At 48.7% G+C, this 17,735-nt stretch overlaps 1 protein-coding gene across 4 annotated transcripts in view; it reads left to right on the top strand.

Annotated features, from left to right (window-relative positions):
- The window catches only part of LOC147022221 (protein sidekick-2-like), a 676,300-nt gene that overhangs the window by 578,180 nt on the left and 80,385 nt on the right, over positions 1–17,735 (top strand). For all 4 annotated transcript variants that reach the window (XM_085892916.1, XM_085892915.1, XM_085892914.1 and 1 more), the window contains one exon: positions 1,385–1,486. In XM_085892916.1, coding sequence (XP_085749042.1) covers positions 1,385–1,486 — 102 coding nt within the window. The remainder of the gene's footprint in view (positions 1–1,384; positions 1,487–17,735) is intronic.

Raw genomic sequence — 17,735 nt, 5'->3', positions numbered from 1 at the left:
AAGCATTACCTCCATCCACCTTCGGTGGCGGAGGTAAAGGATCATTCTGCTGATCCTTCAAAATGGTCGAAGTCCTGGACCGAGTTCCTTTTAGCAAAGCAAGAAAGTTATGATTGCTCTCATTTTATCTTCCCCAAAGCCTGACTTGAGAACCTGGCATTTAATTCCGAGTACATCAACACACATACCCTGTATATTCATTATCAGTTGCATTAAATAACGATACTTAAAATCTGTGCAATTGTTTTCCATTGTTTTCCCTAATTTTGCTGAAGTGAGTGAGCACATTTTGGATTAGGATTCCTCAAATGAAGTTGCTTCTCTGCTTGTTATTTGCCCTCTTTCGGACTTGGAATGCTCCAATTGTTTGAGGCATAAAGTGCACTTCACTCTCTTAAATCTGCCTTTCATTGCCACAATTCCATTTGAATCTCACTTGAACTCCTGTCGTTTTTGTTTCTCATTCAGGGCATTTATCTCCTGATTGCTTTTCATGACACATGCTGTTTCTTAGAACCTATATAGCACATCAACATTTTTGATTGCAAGAGTGAGCGGTGAGGATGTAAAATACACATCACGAGAGAAAGAAAGATTCACCAAAAAAAAAAAGAAAGAAAGAAATTCAGGTTGTTTGGCAGGTTAACTTCCTGTGTGATGTAAAATGCATCAATTACAGTTTATAAATACATTATATTGTTAAATGAATATCAACACTTGGTATTGAACACAGGCAATAAGCATATCCTGCTTGTGACTATAAGCAGGGATTTAGTTTCATGATATGCAGAAAATGCAAGCAATGATTGTAGGCCATCTATGACAACACTGTGGAACCCATTTCAAATTGTTAATAATCTGCACCCATTTTGCATCCAGACTTTCCACCATCCAGCTAACACCTTGGATCCATCTATTCCTTCATCCACACTTTCAGTTTCCCCGGTAGTGTCAACATTGCTCTTTGGTACTCTGATCCTTCTCTCCGAAGCTGCCCTCTGTAGGACAACCTCATTGTCAGTGTTGAGTGGTCATCACCTTGCTATACACTTAAAATAATTTGAAGATGACTTCATGAAAGGTCAATCAGGCACTGCGTCGTTGTTGCATGAAGTTATTTTTTTCATAATAATTTCTGATTTAAAAAATATTGAGTTTGTTTGGGCAGGGTACCACTACTTACTCTTTAGCTGAGTTTTGTGAACTGCATTTGGCTAGCAAAGATTATTTTTTCTGCCTAAGAAACATCTCCCAACAAAATCACATACACTCCCACAGGTCTGTGCCAAAAATGAAGTATCCCTATTCCATACTAACAGGCTCTGTGCCGTGGAACATTGTAGTGCTGCTGCTCTTTATGGTCCATTCTATCTCTACACACCAGGACTCACGAAGTTCCGCCAGTACGAAATCTGCATCCGCGCCTACACAGTGGCTGGGGATGGCCCGACAACAGTTCCTCTGCAGGTGTACGTCGGTGAGGCAGGTTGGTGCAGATTCAGTACCTTTAATATTCTCCTCTGTATCTCTAAAACTGGAATGTCATGGAATAACCTGTTCAGATAGCTACAGGTTGTAGGTATCTGGTGGCTTCCTTTTGTGCCTTAAATTATTAATAGTATAGCATCTCGAAACCTGCATGAGACACAAGTTGGCAATGAAAGAACTAACTCACCTACTCTTCACAAAGGACACCATAGGATCGTTAACATACACCAACATTAATGCCATCAGATGGGACGTCCGGTTTAACGTCCATCCAAGGGACAGCACACACATTGATGAATCGCCCTGCCTGTAAAACACAACAACGACAGTTTATAGCTGTGTCGGAATTCAAACCCAGGCCAGCCAGCCAAGAGGAAAGTTTGCAAACCTCGAGGCCATCCTGCCATGCTGTTCATCAGCCAACTTTGCTCGAGGTGACAGCACGTCATGTTTCCTAAGGTTAGAGACAAATTGTTTTCACACCACGTTGATTGTGTGCTCCTCTCTCTCCCTCATTTAGTTTGTCCTGTTATTTTCTGCCTCGATGTATGGCTTTCCTCAAAAGTAAAACTGACTGTAGTTTGGCATAAAAAATGTGCAGAACCACAGCAGGGAGCTTCAATCAATGCAGAGCAAAGCTGTGCATTTTCCAGCCTTCTTCTGTTTCTCCGGTGACAGGACCATCATCACACAGTATGGTTTCTTTCACATGCAGCAGACAATCTCACAAATATGGAGTTGGTGTGCTCTGCCAGTCAAGTTTAAATCTGACAATAAAGGACAAAAATAACTTTTTTTTTTTGGTCATTTTCTTGTGTACAAATGTCACACGTGTCCTTATAAGCGGAAGCATTTTGTACAAGTGTACTCAGCGTCCAATGCATTTCATTATAGCCATTGACAAAAATGTTTGAAATGCAGGCTTGTGAAGCAGGTGGCATAATAGAACGGCACTCGGTAGAGCGCGTACCTCCGCCAGGCTGAACAGTTTACGCTTTGTTGTTCACCGACAGGCCCGGATCTGCACCGGACCTGAAAGAGCAGGTTTTGGGTCGCTGATGACTTCACGTGATTCGAAGGTTGTAAACACATTAGTAATCGTTGGGCAATTATTTTCTTACATTTGAAACTCAAAATATGCTAAAATTAACTTTTGAGTCAGAACTTTTGTCAGTGATCGAAAAACAGTCCGGAATTTACCGAAGATGCTATGATGTCACGTTCTCCGAAAACTTCGTGAACATTCGGAAACAGCGAGTGAACAATGGCGAGATGCGAATCAGAGAGTGATTTCAACAGTGATGAAATTGAGTGTTTTCATTCCGATATTGCCGAGGACGAGTCGGAGGATGATGGGGATTTATACTATGGAGTTTCTGACCCTGAGCCACATAAATTTGAACCACTTGCAAGTGCCAGAAAACGGCCCATTTCGTGTACAAGTGGCAGGACTGACTGTCCGGCAGTTCACACTGACAGACTCCACCAGACAGATTGGTTTGAAGATTTTCATTTTCTTGTTCGATGCATTAAATAATGTATAGTTTGATTCATCTGTGACTTTATATAATAATTTTTAACCCTCGATGTCACTCAAGAATCAGAAATAGAATGAATCAATAATGGACCCAAATATATTATACACCGTAGCCTTGGCGTTGAAGTCTTTCTGACAGCTGAGCTTGGCCCCAGCGAAAGTGAACAGTGTGTGTGTGTGTGTGTGTGTGTGTGTGTGTGTGTGTGTGTGTGTGTGTGTGTGTGTGTGTGTGTGTGTGTGTGCGCGTGCGTGCGTGCGTGCGTGCGTGCGTGCGTGCGTGCGTGCGTGACCTCTGTTTCTCGACAACCACTAGTCCGATCTAATTGAAACTTGCCAGATATATTGCTGGGGACCTGAGTATGTGCCTTTTCAAGATTTGATATTAATCGGACAATTGCTTCCCAAGTTATGGCCATTTATTTACCAACCAATGACAGGACACGTTGCTGCGTAGGCCTGGCCGATGGGGAAGAGATTCTCAGCCGCGTTCCCCATTACGGGTCACAACACACGGACTTCTGGATAGTGATAACTTACTGTATTCTAATAATTTCTCAATTTCTTATGCGCATTTATAGATAAACACAATGCCCCAAACCAGTCGTCATTTACGAGAGCGAAGGAACGGCCTGCGTGTTTGTTTGAAAGTGTTTTTTTTTTCACGTACGGTTTTTTTTTTCTTTTCTTTTTTTCTCTTCTCTTCTCTTTGTGTTTTTCCTTGCGATGACATTGCGAAAAGGCAAAAATACATTGGTGCTAATTGAATAATTGGCCATTAAAACTAAATTGCGAATAATCGTAGGTGACACAGTGTGAGAAGTTGAAGCAGGAGCCAGCTGAGAAGGAGAAGGCTGAATGGTGGGCACAGCATCACGCTTCAGTCTCACTTGAGCAGTTGTTTTGAAACCGAGCTCACTCATTGCATTGCCTTCGTGATCCTCGGCTGTGAAATGGTCACCACAAATGACAAGTCTATCCAAAGGGTCTTCTTTACCTGTTTTCTTTGGGGGAAAATTCTCCCGTTTTGTTTGTACAAATCTTATCCACTGTCGGCGAATGTTTGATTCCTTCAGGAATCGGTGGGAGCGATTACCCGTTTTCCAGCCATTTTCCAAAACATGATGACACACGTACGAGGCATGATGCACAAATATCCAAATAACTTTGTTCTACAATAATTCAAAATAAAAAAGGATAATAAAGACAGTTGCAAGCTCAAAAAAAGCGAAAGAACAGCCCGCTGAACTGGACAATTCTTTAATGAGCGAGTGAGTGTCCGCTTTGTTTTGGAGAACGTGACGTCACCATCCATATATGGGCACACGGCTGTTTTTTTCAGCAGCCTCGAGAAATAACAACTTCGGAGTTAAATTTCATTAATTTTCCCGATAGTTACGCAACTACAATTGTTTGCATCGAACTATTTAATGTACATATAATCATATTGATAAATTTTCAGAACATGTTTGGTGACCCGCAACCTGCTCTTTAAGCAAAATCGAATCAGCATGTTCTTGTCACCAACCCATTCATCCACCAAGTTTTGTTATTATCTGTCCAAAACGTTTTCAGATACTGTGCTCTATATCGTTTTTGGATCCGATTTCTCACTAGTGAAGAATCACTTAAAAAAATTATCGGATCCGAATCTTCACCAAAATCGAGTCAGTTTGTCCCTGTCAAACACCCAACCTGTCCATCAAGTTTTGTCCAAATCTGTCCATAACTTTTTGAGATGCCGTGCTGTACATATCGTTTTTGGCCATATTTCTCAATGGTGAAGAATCATTTAAACATTAAAGTAGTATCTGGATCTGGATATTCACAAAAATCTAGTCAATATGTCCTTGTCACACCCAACCTGTTCACCAAGTTTCATCCGAATCCATCCATAACTTTGTGAGATGTCGTGTTATATATCGTTTTTGGCCCAATCTCTCAATGGTGAAGAATCACTTAAGTCATTCTAGTATCTGTATCCTAATTGGGGTCTTCACCAAAATCTAATCAATTCATCCTTTTACCAGACCCAACTTGTCTGCAAAGTTTCATCCGAATCCGGTCATAACTTTTTGAGATATCCTGCTCACAGGCAGACAAACAGGGGTGAAAACATGACCTCTGTCCACCTTCGGTGGTGGAGGTAATAACCATGAAGCACGTTATCGCTTGAAGGGAGAAATCTGCGAATCTGTCCCATTGTTCTTCATTTAAATAAGGGTCAAACTTTTATGGCATCTTTTAAACTCGAGCATGGGGCCATTCAAAAAAATGTAACAAATTTTTTTGCACAAATCTAACACCCCCATCCCCTTGTAACTCTCCACAACACTTCAACAGACACCCTCTAAAATATTACATCATGCTCAATGAAGGCACCCCCCCTCCCCACTCCTCCACCCATTTCATACCTTCATACCTTAATCCCGGGATGTTATTTACCCCGTTGTTTTTTCACTTGCTTCGAACTATATCTGAAAAATAAAGGCGGTACAGTGTATCGTCAGTAAGACCAGGCAGCAGTCTGAATCCCTGTAATGACATCATCAGACTAATCACTCGGAGTGATGTCATCATTTCTAAATATGTTCAATTGCTTTCATTTTTAAATGAGATGAAGTATCTGTAGAAAAAGCAATGATGGGATTTAAATGAAGCGATTTGCTTTCATCATTAACTTGCTGAAGTGCCTAGTGTTGCCTGAGGAAATTCAATGCAATATGTGTTTAAATATTTACTGCATAACAAATTGGGGAATGTTGGCCTTGTCATTTTGTATGAATTATCAATACTAGTAGATGCCTGTACGTGCGTGGACCGGAAGTTCGCATATCGCAGTTACGATTATTCGCAATTTGGTTTTAATGGCCAATTATTCAATTAGCGCCAACGTATTTTGCCTTTTCGCAATGTCATCGCAAGGAAAAACACAAAGAGAAGAGAAGAGAAAAAACAAACAAACAAAAAAAGTACGTGCAAAAAAAAAAAAATTCAAACAACTGCACAGGCCGTTCCTTCGCTCTCGTAAACGACGGCTGGATTGGGGCATTGTGTTTATCTATAAATGCGCATAAGAAATTGAGAAATTATTAGAATACAGTAAGTCATCACTTTCTGGAAGTCCATACGTTGTAACCCGTAATGGGGAATGCGGCAAAGGTTCTCTTCCCCATCGGCCACGCCCATGCAGCAACGTGTCTTGTCATTGGTTGGTAAATAAATGGCCATAACTTGGGACGCACTTGTCCGATTAATATCAAACCTTGAAAAGGCACATACTCAGGTCCCCAGCAATATACCGGGCAAGTTTCAATTAGATCGGACCATTGGTTGTCGAGAAACAGTGGTCACACACACACACACACACACACACACTGCTGGAATTATAGATAGATTAGGAATTTTAAAATGCGCTTGGACCGCTTTCCTTTCTCTTAACTTATTTTTAATATGGAATAGGCAAAGCCTAGAAGCGAACGAAGAATTCTTCTTACATTCGATGCTGCAATTTCCGGTTACTTCGGCCTGGATTCGGGATCAGCGATCAAATAATGTAAATCACGATAAAAAATTATTTTGGATGATGCGGGAGATATCTTTATTAAAATCAGTGGAGGAAATATACACCATGTCTGATATTTGGATCTTTCATGTCTCCGACGATGCCTTTATCTCCTGGGACGCATCATTCCCCATGACAAAAACCGGAAGTAAAAGGGTCATAGCCGACGACACGGATTCCAAATTCCCAGGGTATTGTGTTGTTGCTGTTGTTTCCTATTCTCTCATGTGCACGCGTTAAGTATGAAGCTCACTACGTTCGCAATTATTATTATTATTATTATTATTATTATTATTTTAAATACAACAAATCACTACAACCTCAACGTACGATCTTCACAAAACATATTGTTACGCTTTTGGAAACTTACCCCAGGGAGAGAGCATATATGGACGCGCTGGTGACCTGAGGATCAGTTATTTCATTAGTCGATGTGTAGATAGTCGTTGGTCCCTTGTCAAAGGGTTGTTCAGGTGGGGGGGGGGGTGGGGGTATGCGTTGGTTAGTTTGTGTTTTCCCAGTGTGCCGTCTTTCCTTCCCCCCTTCCCTCTGCTCCTTTCGAACTTCCCTCCTTCACCCCATCGTTCCATTCAAACTCTCTGCTACTCCCACTTCCTCTCTTAGCACCTCTCCACTGTCCTCTGCTATACTAACAGCTTCTTCTCTGGTGTCCCAAACTATGGGGTGTTCAAACATCTGTGGGCTCCGTTCCAACCGAACAGATGTCTCACTCTCTCAATCGGTACACTCATAAAAATCTCAAATGTGCTCTTTCCTTCCTCTCATCACACCTCCCCCTCTTCCCATCCCCTCAAATCATATTTCCTTCCCCCACCCGCTCCCATATTCACCATACCACTACCCAGTCTCATATTTCCACTCTCCCCACCTCTTCCATCTCCCTCCTACCCCATGGCCGTGCCTGCCCTCATCATCTCCCCTCCCTCGCAAAGTTTCTCTCTCACCCCTCCCTCTCAAATCAGTCACCTCCTCTCTCTTCAAAGCAACCTTCACTCTCTCCCCCTCCAAGTTTCCCTCTCACCTTTCTCAAAAGCTCTCCCCACACATTTCTCCCAAAACCCCACCCCCCTCATCCTTCTCTGTCAAATCTCCCCCCTCACCCCTCCTCTTCAAGTCACTCTCCTCACTCCCCATTCTCAAAGTTGCCCCCCCCACATCCACAAAGCTGCCTCCTTCCTCCACCCTCTCTCTTCCAACTCATTCCTCCATCTCCTCCAAACTTCCTCTCTTATTACTCCCTGCTGTGCCCCCATCACATCACCACATAGCCTTTTGTCTTCCTCCTCATCCAGCCCTCTCCCCTATCTCATCTGCAATCTCCAAAACACTGTCAACAAACAGTTCACCTTACCTCCCCCTCTCATCCTTCATCTTACCGTCCTTCTCCCTCCCCTCTCCTGCACACAAAGCCTCCTCATCCCCCTCTTCATTAACAGTGTGGATCTCAAACATCCATGGCCTTCACTCTAACCTGACTTATCTCTCCATACAGGCTGCCACTGACAAACCAGCCATAATCTCCTTAACAGAAACTTTCCTCCTTCAAGACATCTCTGACTCTTTAGTATCTCTCCCTGGTTACTCCCTCCTCCGGTAAGATAGACCTGAACCTCATCCTGGTGACAGAGTTACTCCCTTTATCAAAAATTATATACCTCACCCTCTGTGTACTGCTCTCACTCCAACAACAATCTGTCAACTTCCCAATCCGGATCTCAGTCAACGGTACTCCATCTCTTCTGGATTTGGTTTTGACAAATTTTACTGCAAATATCTGCTGTTCTTCTTTTGCTCCAATTGGTTCATCTGGCCAAATGCTTGTTGAAGTGGACATCTCTCTGTCCATTCTCAAAGAACGACCTCAGCACCGACAAGTCTGGAATTTCACTCAGGCCGACTGGCAGGGACTTCAAACTTCTAGACTGGTCTCTCGTTTCCACTCTCTCCGACATGAACTCTGACCTGGGAATGCCAGGATCTCTTCTGGATCTGATTTTGACAAATTTCCCTGACAATATCTGCTGCTCTTCCTTCGCTCCAATTGGTTCTTCTGACCACGTCCTTGTCAAAGTGGACATCTCTCTGGCTGTTATCAGAGAACCACCTCACCACCGTCGAGTCTGGCATTTCACTCAAGCCGACTGGCAGGGTCTCCGAGCAGCCATCAAACTTACAGACTGGTCTCTTATCACTACTTTCTCAAACATCAACTCATCCTGGGAATTCTTTCAAAGAAACTTGCTCTCCCTCATGCACAGATTTATCCCCTCTCGTCTTCAGTTGTCTTACCCTTCCTCCTGCCCTTGGTTTACTGAAGCTTGTGGCGAGGCAGTTGTCCTGAAACAACTTGCCTTTGCCTCATGGAAAGCAAACCCAACTGAGGGCAATCTCAGTTCTTTCCACAAAGCTCGGAACAAGTGTGTATCTACCCTCAGGAGAGCCAGAAAACAACATCTTTCTCATCTCAAGTCTGAACTCTCAAACCTCTCTCCCTACTCAAAATCCTGGTGGCGTTTAATCAAATCTGTTTCTGGTGTATGTTCCCCCTCCATCCCCTCCCTTACCTCAAATGGCCGCACTGCTGATTCCACACGTGATAAAGCTGAATGTCTAAACTCGGTGTTTGCAGCTAAATCTTGTGTCCTAAACCCATCACTATCTCTACCCACTTTACCCAGTCGCACCCAACTGTCCCTGGACTCTGTATCCTTTTCTCCTGACAAGGTGGAGAGCTTGCTTTCAAACCTCGAGTCAGATTCTGCAACCGGTCCAGACGGCATCAGCCCACGTGTCCTCAAAGCCTGCTCTTCTGCTCTTGCTCACCCTCTCTCTGTTCTATTCACCCTCTCATTTGCCCAAGGTCATCTGCCATCTGCTTGGAAATCTGCTAACATCACTGCCCTGCATAAAAAGGTGCAAAAACAGATCCCTATAACTACAGACCAATCAGCCTTCTCCCAATCATCAGCAAGGTGATGGAATCCATCATCGCTTCAGATATGAAATCCTTCCTCTTCTCCAATGGCTTGATTTCCAATCATCAATTTGGTTTCAGACCAGGTCACTCTACCCTGGATATGCTGCTTCTGCTCTCCCATCAATGGATGGAGGTCCTCAATGCCAGACAGGAAATCCGAGCCGTATCCCTGGACATATCACGTGCTTTTGACACAGTCTGGCACCCTGCCCTACTCACCAAACTCTCTTCCCATGGTATTCAAGGCCATCTCCACTCATGGCTCGCAGACTTCCTCTCCTGTCGCAGTCAACGTGTGGCCCTAAATGGAGTTCTTTCATCCCCTCTTCCTGTGCAGGCTGGAGTTCCTCAAGGTAGCGTTCTGGGCCCTGTTCTTTTTCTGGTTTTCATCAATGATCTCTCGGACTCTCTGGAAAATCCTCTATTTCTCTTTGCCGACGACTCCACCCTCTGCCGTACCATCTGTCATCCCTCAGACCGGCAAGCAGCAGCTTCTTCGCTCACTGCAGATCTGGATAAAATCACAAACTGGTCCAACACGTGGAACATGTCTTTCAATCCAGACAAATCTCACACTCTCACTATGTCTCTTCGAAAGGACCGTTTACAAAACCCCCCCATCCACTTTCTCAACAATCCTCTGGAAGAATTCTTTTCTTTCAAGCTTCTAGGTCTCACTATCTGCCATGACCTTTCCTGGGAAAGTCACATTTCCAACCTCGCCTCAAAAGCCAGTCACCGACTGGGAATCCTCCGTCGTGCTAAGTCCTTCCTCGGCCCTCTTGAGCTCCTGACCACTTACAAAGCTTTTGTCCGTAGCCTGATGGAGTACTGCTCTCCCCTCTGGGCTGGTGCTCCTGCATCCCACCTTTCTCGGCTTCACGCTGTCGAAACCAGGGCATTTAAGATCATCGGCATCTCCTGCAATGAAGCTGAGTCTTTGGGCCTCTCACTCAATCACCGCAGGTTGGTCGGTGGTCTTTCTGTCTTCTACCGACTCCTCTCCAGCCTTGCCCCCCCTGCTCTCTCTGCGATTTGTCCCCACCACATTTCCACAGGGCGCTCAAGGTCCGCCAACAACCCCTTCTGGTAAAACTACCAAAATCACGAATCACTGCTCATCTTCACTCTTTCATTCCTCTTTTTTCCCGCCTTTGGAATAAACTTCCTCACTCTATTCTTTCCCATTCTTCCCTCCAGGCTTTCAAAACAGCTGTTCACCACCACCTCTTATCTTCCCCCATCCAAATCCTCGATCTTTTCTACCCCCGATAATCCACCCAAGCCCACTTCCTTCATTTCTCCTGCTTTCCTTCCTGAAAGTCCCTGAAATGTCCATCTTCTCTTCGCCATGTTCCCCGTCCCATCCCCATCCCTCTCCCTTCCACAGTTCACCTAATATGTCTGTTCCCCACTGTTTTGTCCCTTCCACTCCCGCCCCTCTTGTCTCATGCCTCCTTGCTGTGAGTTGTGTGTTAGCTCTCATACGAGCCTCGACCAAGGTATACAAAAAATATATATATATATACACATACATATTGTTGTGGTTGACCAAATTCGCAAACCACCATTCAGGTCCCTTAGGTGAGATATCTCGGTAAGTATATGTGTCGTTAGGCCCAAACCCGTTGTCTAGAGGGAATAAATGTCATTCTTGAGGGCTGCGACTCTTCAGGATAGCCGTTTTTCTTTTACTATCTTTATTTTGGACCAGCCGCCATTATTACCACCACCAACCACGTCTCAACAGCCATCACAACAACAACCACCAACCACAACGCCGCTTCACCACAACCGCCACGACCTTTACTGTCACAACTCGCCACCATCGCATCACCGTCATCTCGCGCCACTCGTGGGCACCGATGCTGGACTCGTGCAGGGCGCGCACCGAGGAGCGTGTTCAAAAGCATCGCGGACTTTCCGAGAAAAACGGATCAAAAACGACTCACGCCCACTTTTGTTCTGTCCAATCGGTGAGCGAGGGGCGATTTGGCCCCACCTCCAGGGCGTTGGAGGGCGGTCGCTATATGCAAATTCATGGATCAAAAAGCATTCACGCCCACTTTTCCTCGGGCCAATGGGGAGCGAGGTGAAAGGTCGGAGGCAGAGGGTCAAAGATGAAAGAGTGAAGCCACGGGGCTTATAAAAACGACTGCGTTCGTCAGTCGAGTCAGTTGAGTTGGAAGTGGAGAAGAGAGCAGTTCGCAGTTAGCAGTTCGCAGTTGGGAGTTCGCGGAGTCGGAGTGAAGAGGACGGAGCTGTGGAGAGGCGGCGGCGTCGAAGGCGGACGAGGGGGTGCTCGCGTCGGATTCGGGGAACTGCGGAGAGGGAGGCCGGCGGCGCGACCGAGGTCGTGGTGGAGACGCTCGTCGCGGGACCCGAGATTTTGTGAAATCCTCCTTTCCCCGAGCATCAGCAACCCCCTCCTGTTTCCCCCCGCGCTGAGATAGTGCGACAAAAGGGGGCCCCCTTCCCACCCCCTACCAGACACTGTCCGCGAGGCCCGCGGAGTTGAGGCACCACCGCCACTTCGCGTCTCATCATCAGACGGGTAGGCCCGACACGGTCTCGGCCCCAGGCCCGCCTACCCCCCTCATCCTGGAAGGTGGTTATCTTTTCTTTTGCTTTGGGAATATGTGTTGTCGGCGCCGTCTGTGAAGTAAAATTGTATAAATGTTGCCGAGTGCCCGGTAGTCGGATAGATCTGCATTGTTGCATTTGCTTTTTGTCTTCTTCTTTTACATGTGCTTTTGGTGGAATTGTATATGTGTGCTTTCCGTTCATCGCGAAATAAATGTGCTTATTATTGAACTGTTTTCCCGCTTCGCTTCGTCATTTCTTTCATTGAATCCCCATCTTGCTTCACGTAAAGGGTTGGTCGTGGGCTAAGACGCCCGATAATTAATCGAACCATCGAGGCCGACGAATAACACCGCTCGGTTATCCCGATAGTACGAAACGGGTCGCTTAAGTGGCCCGTGTCCGAAGTCGACCTGCGGCGAGGTGCGATCGCCCGGTCTACCCTCCGTGTGGGTACTTAGGTAGGTCGAATTTGGCGAGCAACCCTATCCCACGCGGGGGCCGATTGGCTCGATCGCGGTGAGACCGAAAGGTCCACCCGTGACTGGTTCCCGGCGTTAGTCCGAGAGGGTCACGACTGGATTGTCCGTCCAGTGGGCGACGTGCCGCGATTCGAGTTACGTGGCCATCCGCACGCCGGCGGGCGCGAATCCTCAACACTGGTGTCAGGTCGTGCGATACAAACTCATCGCCCTCCTCGCGGCACTGGTATCGGAGAACGGGAAAACGGGCTCTCCTGTCTCCAATTAAATTCACGGGAATCGGTCCAGGGGTGAGAGGAGCGACCTCCGATTCCCTCCAAATTACGAGCGAGCTAAATTCACCCTTTACGAGAAGCAAGATGGCGTCTCAAGGCGAGCGGGAGCCGGGGGTATTAGAAATGGATGTAGAATGTGTAGGATCCATGGCTCAGGATGAAATCCCCGTGCAGGAAATGTTAATAGTACAGGAAAACGAACTCGCCCAACGGAACCCAGAGCCCGAAATGGGTGCGGCAGCGGCCGCGGTGTATGACACCTCCCCTCCCCCTCTCCACCAAAACCCTTCCCCAACCCCTGCCGAAACGGCTCACTCAAGCGCACCCGACATGGCCCAGCTATGCGCCATGCTGGCGGCAATGACAAACGAAATGAAAGGAATGAACGAAAAGATGGATACAAATGAAATGAAAGGCATGAACGAAAAGATGGATACAAATACAAATGAAATGAAAAACGAAATGAAAGGCATGAACGAAAAGATGGATACAAATACAAATGAAATGAAAAACGAAATGAACAAGCAAAGAAACGGAATGGAAGCAAACATGAGGGAAGAAACGAAAAAGCTCCGGGGTGAGACGCAGAACATGGGCCGATGCCTGCAGGCGGGCATGAAGGCCGTGACCAGGGAGCTGGGAATGGCGACTCCACGTGTGGGAGCGAACGAGCTGGAAGGGGGTGCAGCGGCTGTCGGGCCCGCGGTGGAGACGGGTAAAAAAATAATTCGGGGGGCGTGTTGGGCGAGGGTCGTGACGATGACCGAAAGGGAAAAATTAAATGGGGAGACCAAAACGTGTGAGACGAGACACGAGGTGACGACAACGGAAATAATAGTTGAGACAAGGGAGGTAAAGGGTGAAGAGGTGACTGAGTGGGCAGAGACACGGGAGATGGGAACGATAGAGGGAAGACTACACGATGAAGACGGGGTAAGTGACGCACACACACACACACACGGAGGTAGTGGAGGATAATAGGGGTGAGCTCGCGGAGCGTATAGGGACCCGGTGCGAGCAGCGGGATAGCCTCCTCCAGGAACGAGGGGAGGGAGTATGCCCCCTTGAGGCGAGTCACGACCAGGTGAGTTCGGTCGTGCTTTGCGAGGTTGAGAGGACGAGTGCTGTGGACAGGTGCACGGAGAGCTTGGGGGGTATAGAGGCCCCGGAGACCCTTGTTGGGACACGAATCCCCAGTGTGGTTGTCCCTGTGTGTGTGGTGCAAGGTGTGAGTGCGTCCCCGTGTGTGGAAGCGACCCCGTGTGTGAGTGGTGTGGTGGCGATGGTACGGAGTACGTGCTTCCCAGCACGCCGTGTGTGGATGAGGCACCGTGTGTGGAAGAGGCCGTGTGTGTGTGGATGAAACGGCCAGTGTGGATGAGGTACCGCGGGTGAGTTCCCCCGCGTGTGTGAGTGAGGGACGGTGTGTGGATGAGGCACCGCGGGTGAGTGCCCCCGCGTGTGTGGGTGAGGCACCGTGTGTCAGTGAGGCCGTGTGTGTGGATGAAACGGCCAGTGTGGATGAGGCACCGCGGGTGAGTTCCCCCGCGTGTGTGAGTGAGGCACGGTGTGTGGATGAGGCACTGCGGGTGAGTGCCCCCGCGTGTGTGAGTGAGGCACCGCGGGTGAGTGCCCCCGCGTGTGTGAGTGAGGAACGGTGTGTGGATGAGGCACCGCGGGTGAGTGCCCCCGCATGCGTGAGTGAACGGCTGTGTGGAAGGCCGCGAGTGAATGGAGCACCACGTGTGAGTGGTATGGTTTATGCAAGGGAGACCGTGTGTGTGAGAGAGCGGTATGTGAGGGAGATGTCGGTTGGCATGCGGGAGCACGCAGCCACGTCTCCCGGTGTGAATGTGATGGAATGGAGTGTGAGCGTCGTAACACGCGGGAGTGCGTGTGTGGAATGGCGACGACGGCGACATGTGAGGAAAGAAAGCCGAGTAGCGGCTGTAGCTGTTTCGGGGACCGTGCCGGGTTCACCCAGCAGTGAGCACGAGGTCCGTGCTGTGCAACGCACGAGGCCACCACGTGCTCGCTTGCGAGAGTGAAGTCCCGGTCCGGAAACGCACGCGGTGGATTTGCCGATCCCGCGGACGGACAAAGTTTAGGCAGGACTACGGATTTGGACCGGACGGGTTCTCCACGCGATCGTGTGTGTTAAGCTCCAACGGGCAAAGCACATGTGTTCGCGTGGGGAACCCCTCGAGACGTGGGGCTTGTGTTTTTTTTTATGCGCACGGTGACGTCATGGCTGCACGTGGGGTTGGAATCCGGCAGGAGGGGTATCCCTGCCGGATGGTACCGTCCAAGGAGGGACGAGGAACACGTGCAGCTGCATGACGTCACGGGCAGCTGCAAAGTGCGCGAGCTGGGAGTTGCCGCGCTGGTGCTGCGCATGAAAAAAAAAAAAAAAAAGCAAGCCTCACTTTCGGGTGCACAGGATTCCTGGGCAAGGGGTGGAAGACCCCTTACCTGGGCACAGGATGGAAACTAGTTAGGGGGAAGGGTTAGCTTAGTTTGACCGACTTCATGGGGCAGGGGAAAGTCCTCATGGAGTCCGTGGAATGGATTAGGTAGAGGGATTTAGTGAGCTTTAGGTTGGGAAATAAAATGATTTATTTGAGGACATGGACAGACTTATGAATGTGTAGAGGGGACTTAGCTTAGCTACGTAGTGTTAAATGGAACGTGCTTTAGTGTAAGGGATGACGTGGGAGCACGAGTTAGTTCGGGGATGCAGATAGAAGGATGGCAGAGTTCAGCGGTGTGTGTGTTGAAGAGTTGTGGGTTGTGAGGCGAGCACGTGTACATGTTGAGTGAGTGAGGCCAGCGGGTCTGTGTGTATGGAGCGAATGGGGAATGCATGGTGCGATGAGTGATTGGGGGAAGGAGTGACTCCCGCCCAAGGGACCCCGGGGTCAGTGTAGAGTGAGTTAGCTGGGTTAGTCAAATTGAAAAATGGAGGTCGTTTTGTTGTTGGTGGGAAAGTAGGCTCGAGACCCATTTGGAGGGGTGCAGGAGCCCTGTTGACGGGCTTGGGAGCGTGGCTGCGAAAGGTGAGTATCGCTGAGTGGGTACCCCGGGCACCAGGCTAGTCGGCCGCGGTAGGCCATGGGCCCATGGGGGGCCGGGATAGAGTAGTGGGCACGGGTGCGCCTGCTTGGTGCGGGGGCCCGGGGCGCCATTAGCCGCGTGGGCAGTGTTGTGGGCATGGGTGACCCTCGGAAAGGGGCCCGGGAAGCCAGCCTGCCACGTGTGCGTTTTAGGGAGGTGCCATGGGGGCACTCCCGGTGTTAGGGAGCTGGTAGGCTCGGAGGCAGTGTAGTGCCCGGGGGTGCCATAGCGGGAGATTCGGCAGAGGGTCGTGCCTGCCAAAGGGAGCCACGTGTCCCAGCCAGGAGACCGTGTGAGGGCACGGAGAGAAAATTGGGGGGGCGAGGCCCGAAATTGTGAGGACACCAACACAGGCGACGGGAATCTGGGTTGTTAGAACCAATAGTTTAAGCGAGAGGCACTTGTTGAAAGCCCCGGGGTAGTTTAACAGTTAAATGGTTAGGGTAGATTAGGAGATGTACCCCTCCGCACCATCCATCCCCTCGCTGTCGTTGTGGGCCGCTGGACCCACTTTGGTTATAGATCGCCGAACTCTGGGGAGGCCATTCTGAGGCTTCGTTGGGCCTCGACACAGGACGCTAGCTCTCCCTTGTTCCCCTCCGGGAAGGGAACGTAGGGGTTGGGTGTAGGCTAGGTGACAGGATAGGTTAGCCGAACAAGGACAGTACAGGGGGTTAGGGGACGATTTATAGTGGGGAAGTAAAATAAAAAAATAAGTTGGGGCTAAATTGGGGTTTGACAAATTAAGGGAGTGGGTATGTACAGTGACAGGCAAAGGCGATAGGTTGGGAGGGAGACAGGTAGGTCCGAGCCCGCCTTCCAAGTGGCCAGCACCACCGCACTCCCTCCACCAACCTCCACTGAACGGCAAAGGCTGGCCAGCTTCATCTGCTGGCTGCGTTGCTGCAAGGCAAAGGCCGGCCCACTTCATCGGCAGCTGTTGTTTTGCTGCAAGGCCAGTGCCGGCTGGATCGTCTGCAGCTGCTGTGCTGCAAGGCCTGTGCCGGCCGGATCGTCTGCAGCTGCTGTGCTTCAAGGCCTGTGCCGGCCAGTTCATCTGCCGGCTGTGTTTGCCTGCAGCGGCCTTCTTCTGCGGGCTGTGTTTGCCTGCTGCCTCTGCCTTTGCCCTGCTCACCAGCCCCCGTTCAATTTTTGCTTTGCCCCACCCCCCTGTTCATTGCCATGTGCGCCAGGATCAAGGCAACAGTTTGCAAGCTGCAAGAACTGCCCTGTTGGCAGCTACAACACGGGCCTGCAGTGGCGGCCCGTGCACCGTGTTTGCGTCCATCCAGTCATCCATCCATTCGTTGTGTTCATTGCGTGTGCCACTTGAGCTGGCACGGAGACTGCATTTGTGCAGCCCATGCACCGTTGTGGTTCACTGAGTTCAATTCAAACCATTCATCCATCCATTCGTTGTGTTCATTGCGTGTGCCACTTGAGCTGGCACGGAGACTGCATTTGTGCAGCCCATGCACCGTTGTGGTTCACTGCGTTCAGTTCAAAAAGGAAGGCCGTGGACTGCGTGTGAGCAGCCGGCCACGTTCCCTGTCACCTGCATTATTTGAGTCAGAGACTGCATGCGAGCAGCCTGGCTCCCTGCTAACTGCTTTCTTTTGCAGAGTTCATTGATCCTGGGCCATGGTTTAGTGTAAAATTTGTAAGTTAAGGTTAAGATGTACTGTAAATATGAGTG

Source organism: Eptatretus burgeri, chromosome 8 (assembly GCF_056783735.1).
Source record: "Eptatretus burgeri isolate ZD-2024b chromosome 8, Ebu_testis_v1, whole genome shotgun sequence".
Lineage (NCBI taxonomy): Eukaryota > Metazoa > Chordata > Myxini > Myxiniformes > Myxinidae > Eptatretus > Eptatretus burgeri.
This window is presented reverse-complemented; position numbering and strand designations above follow the sequence as displayed.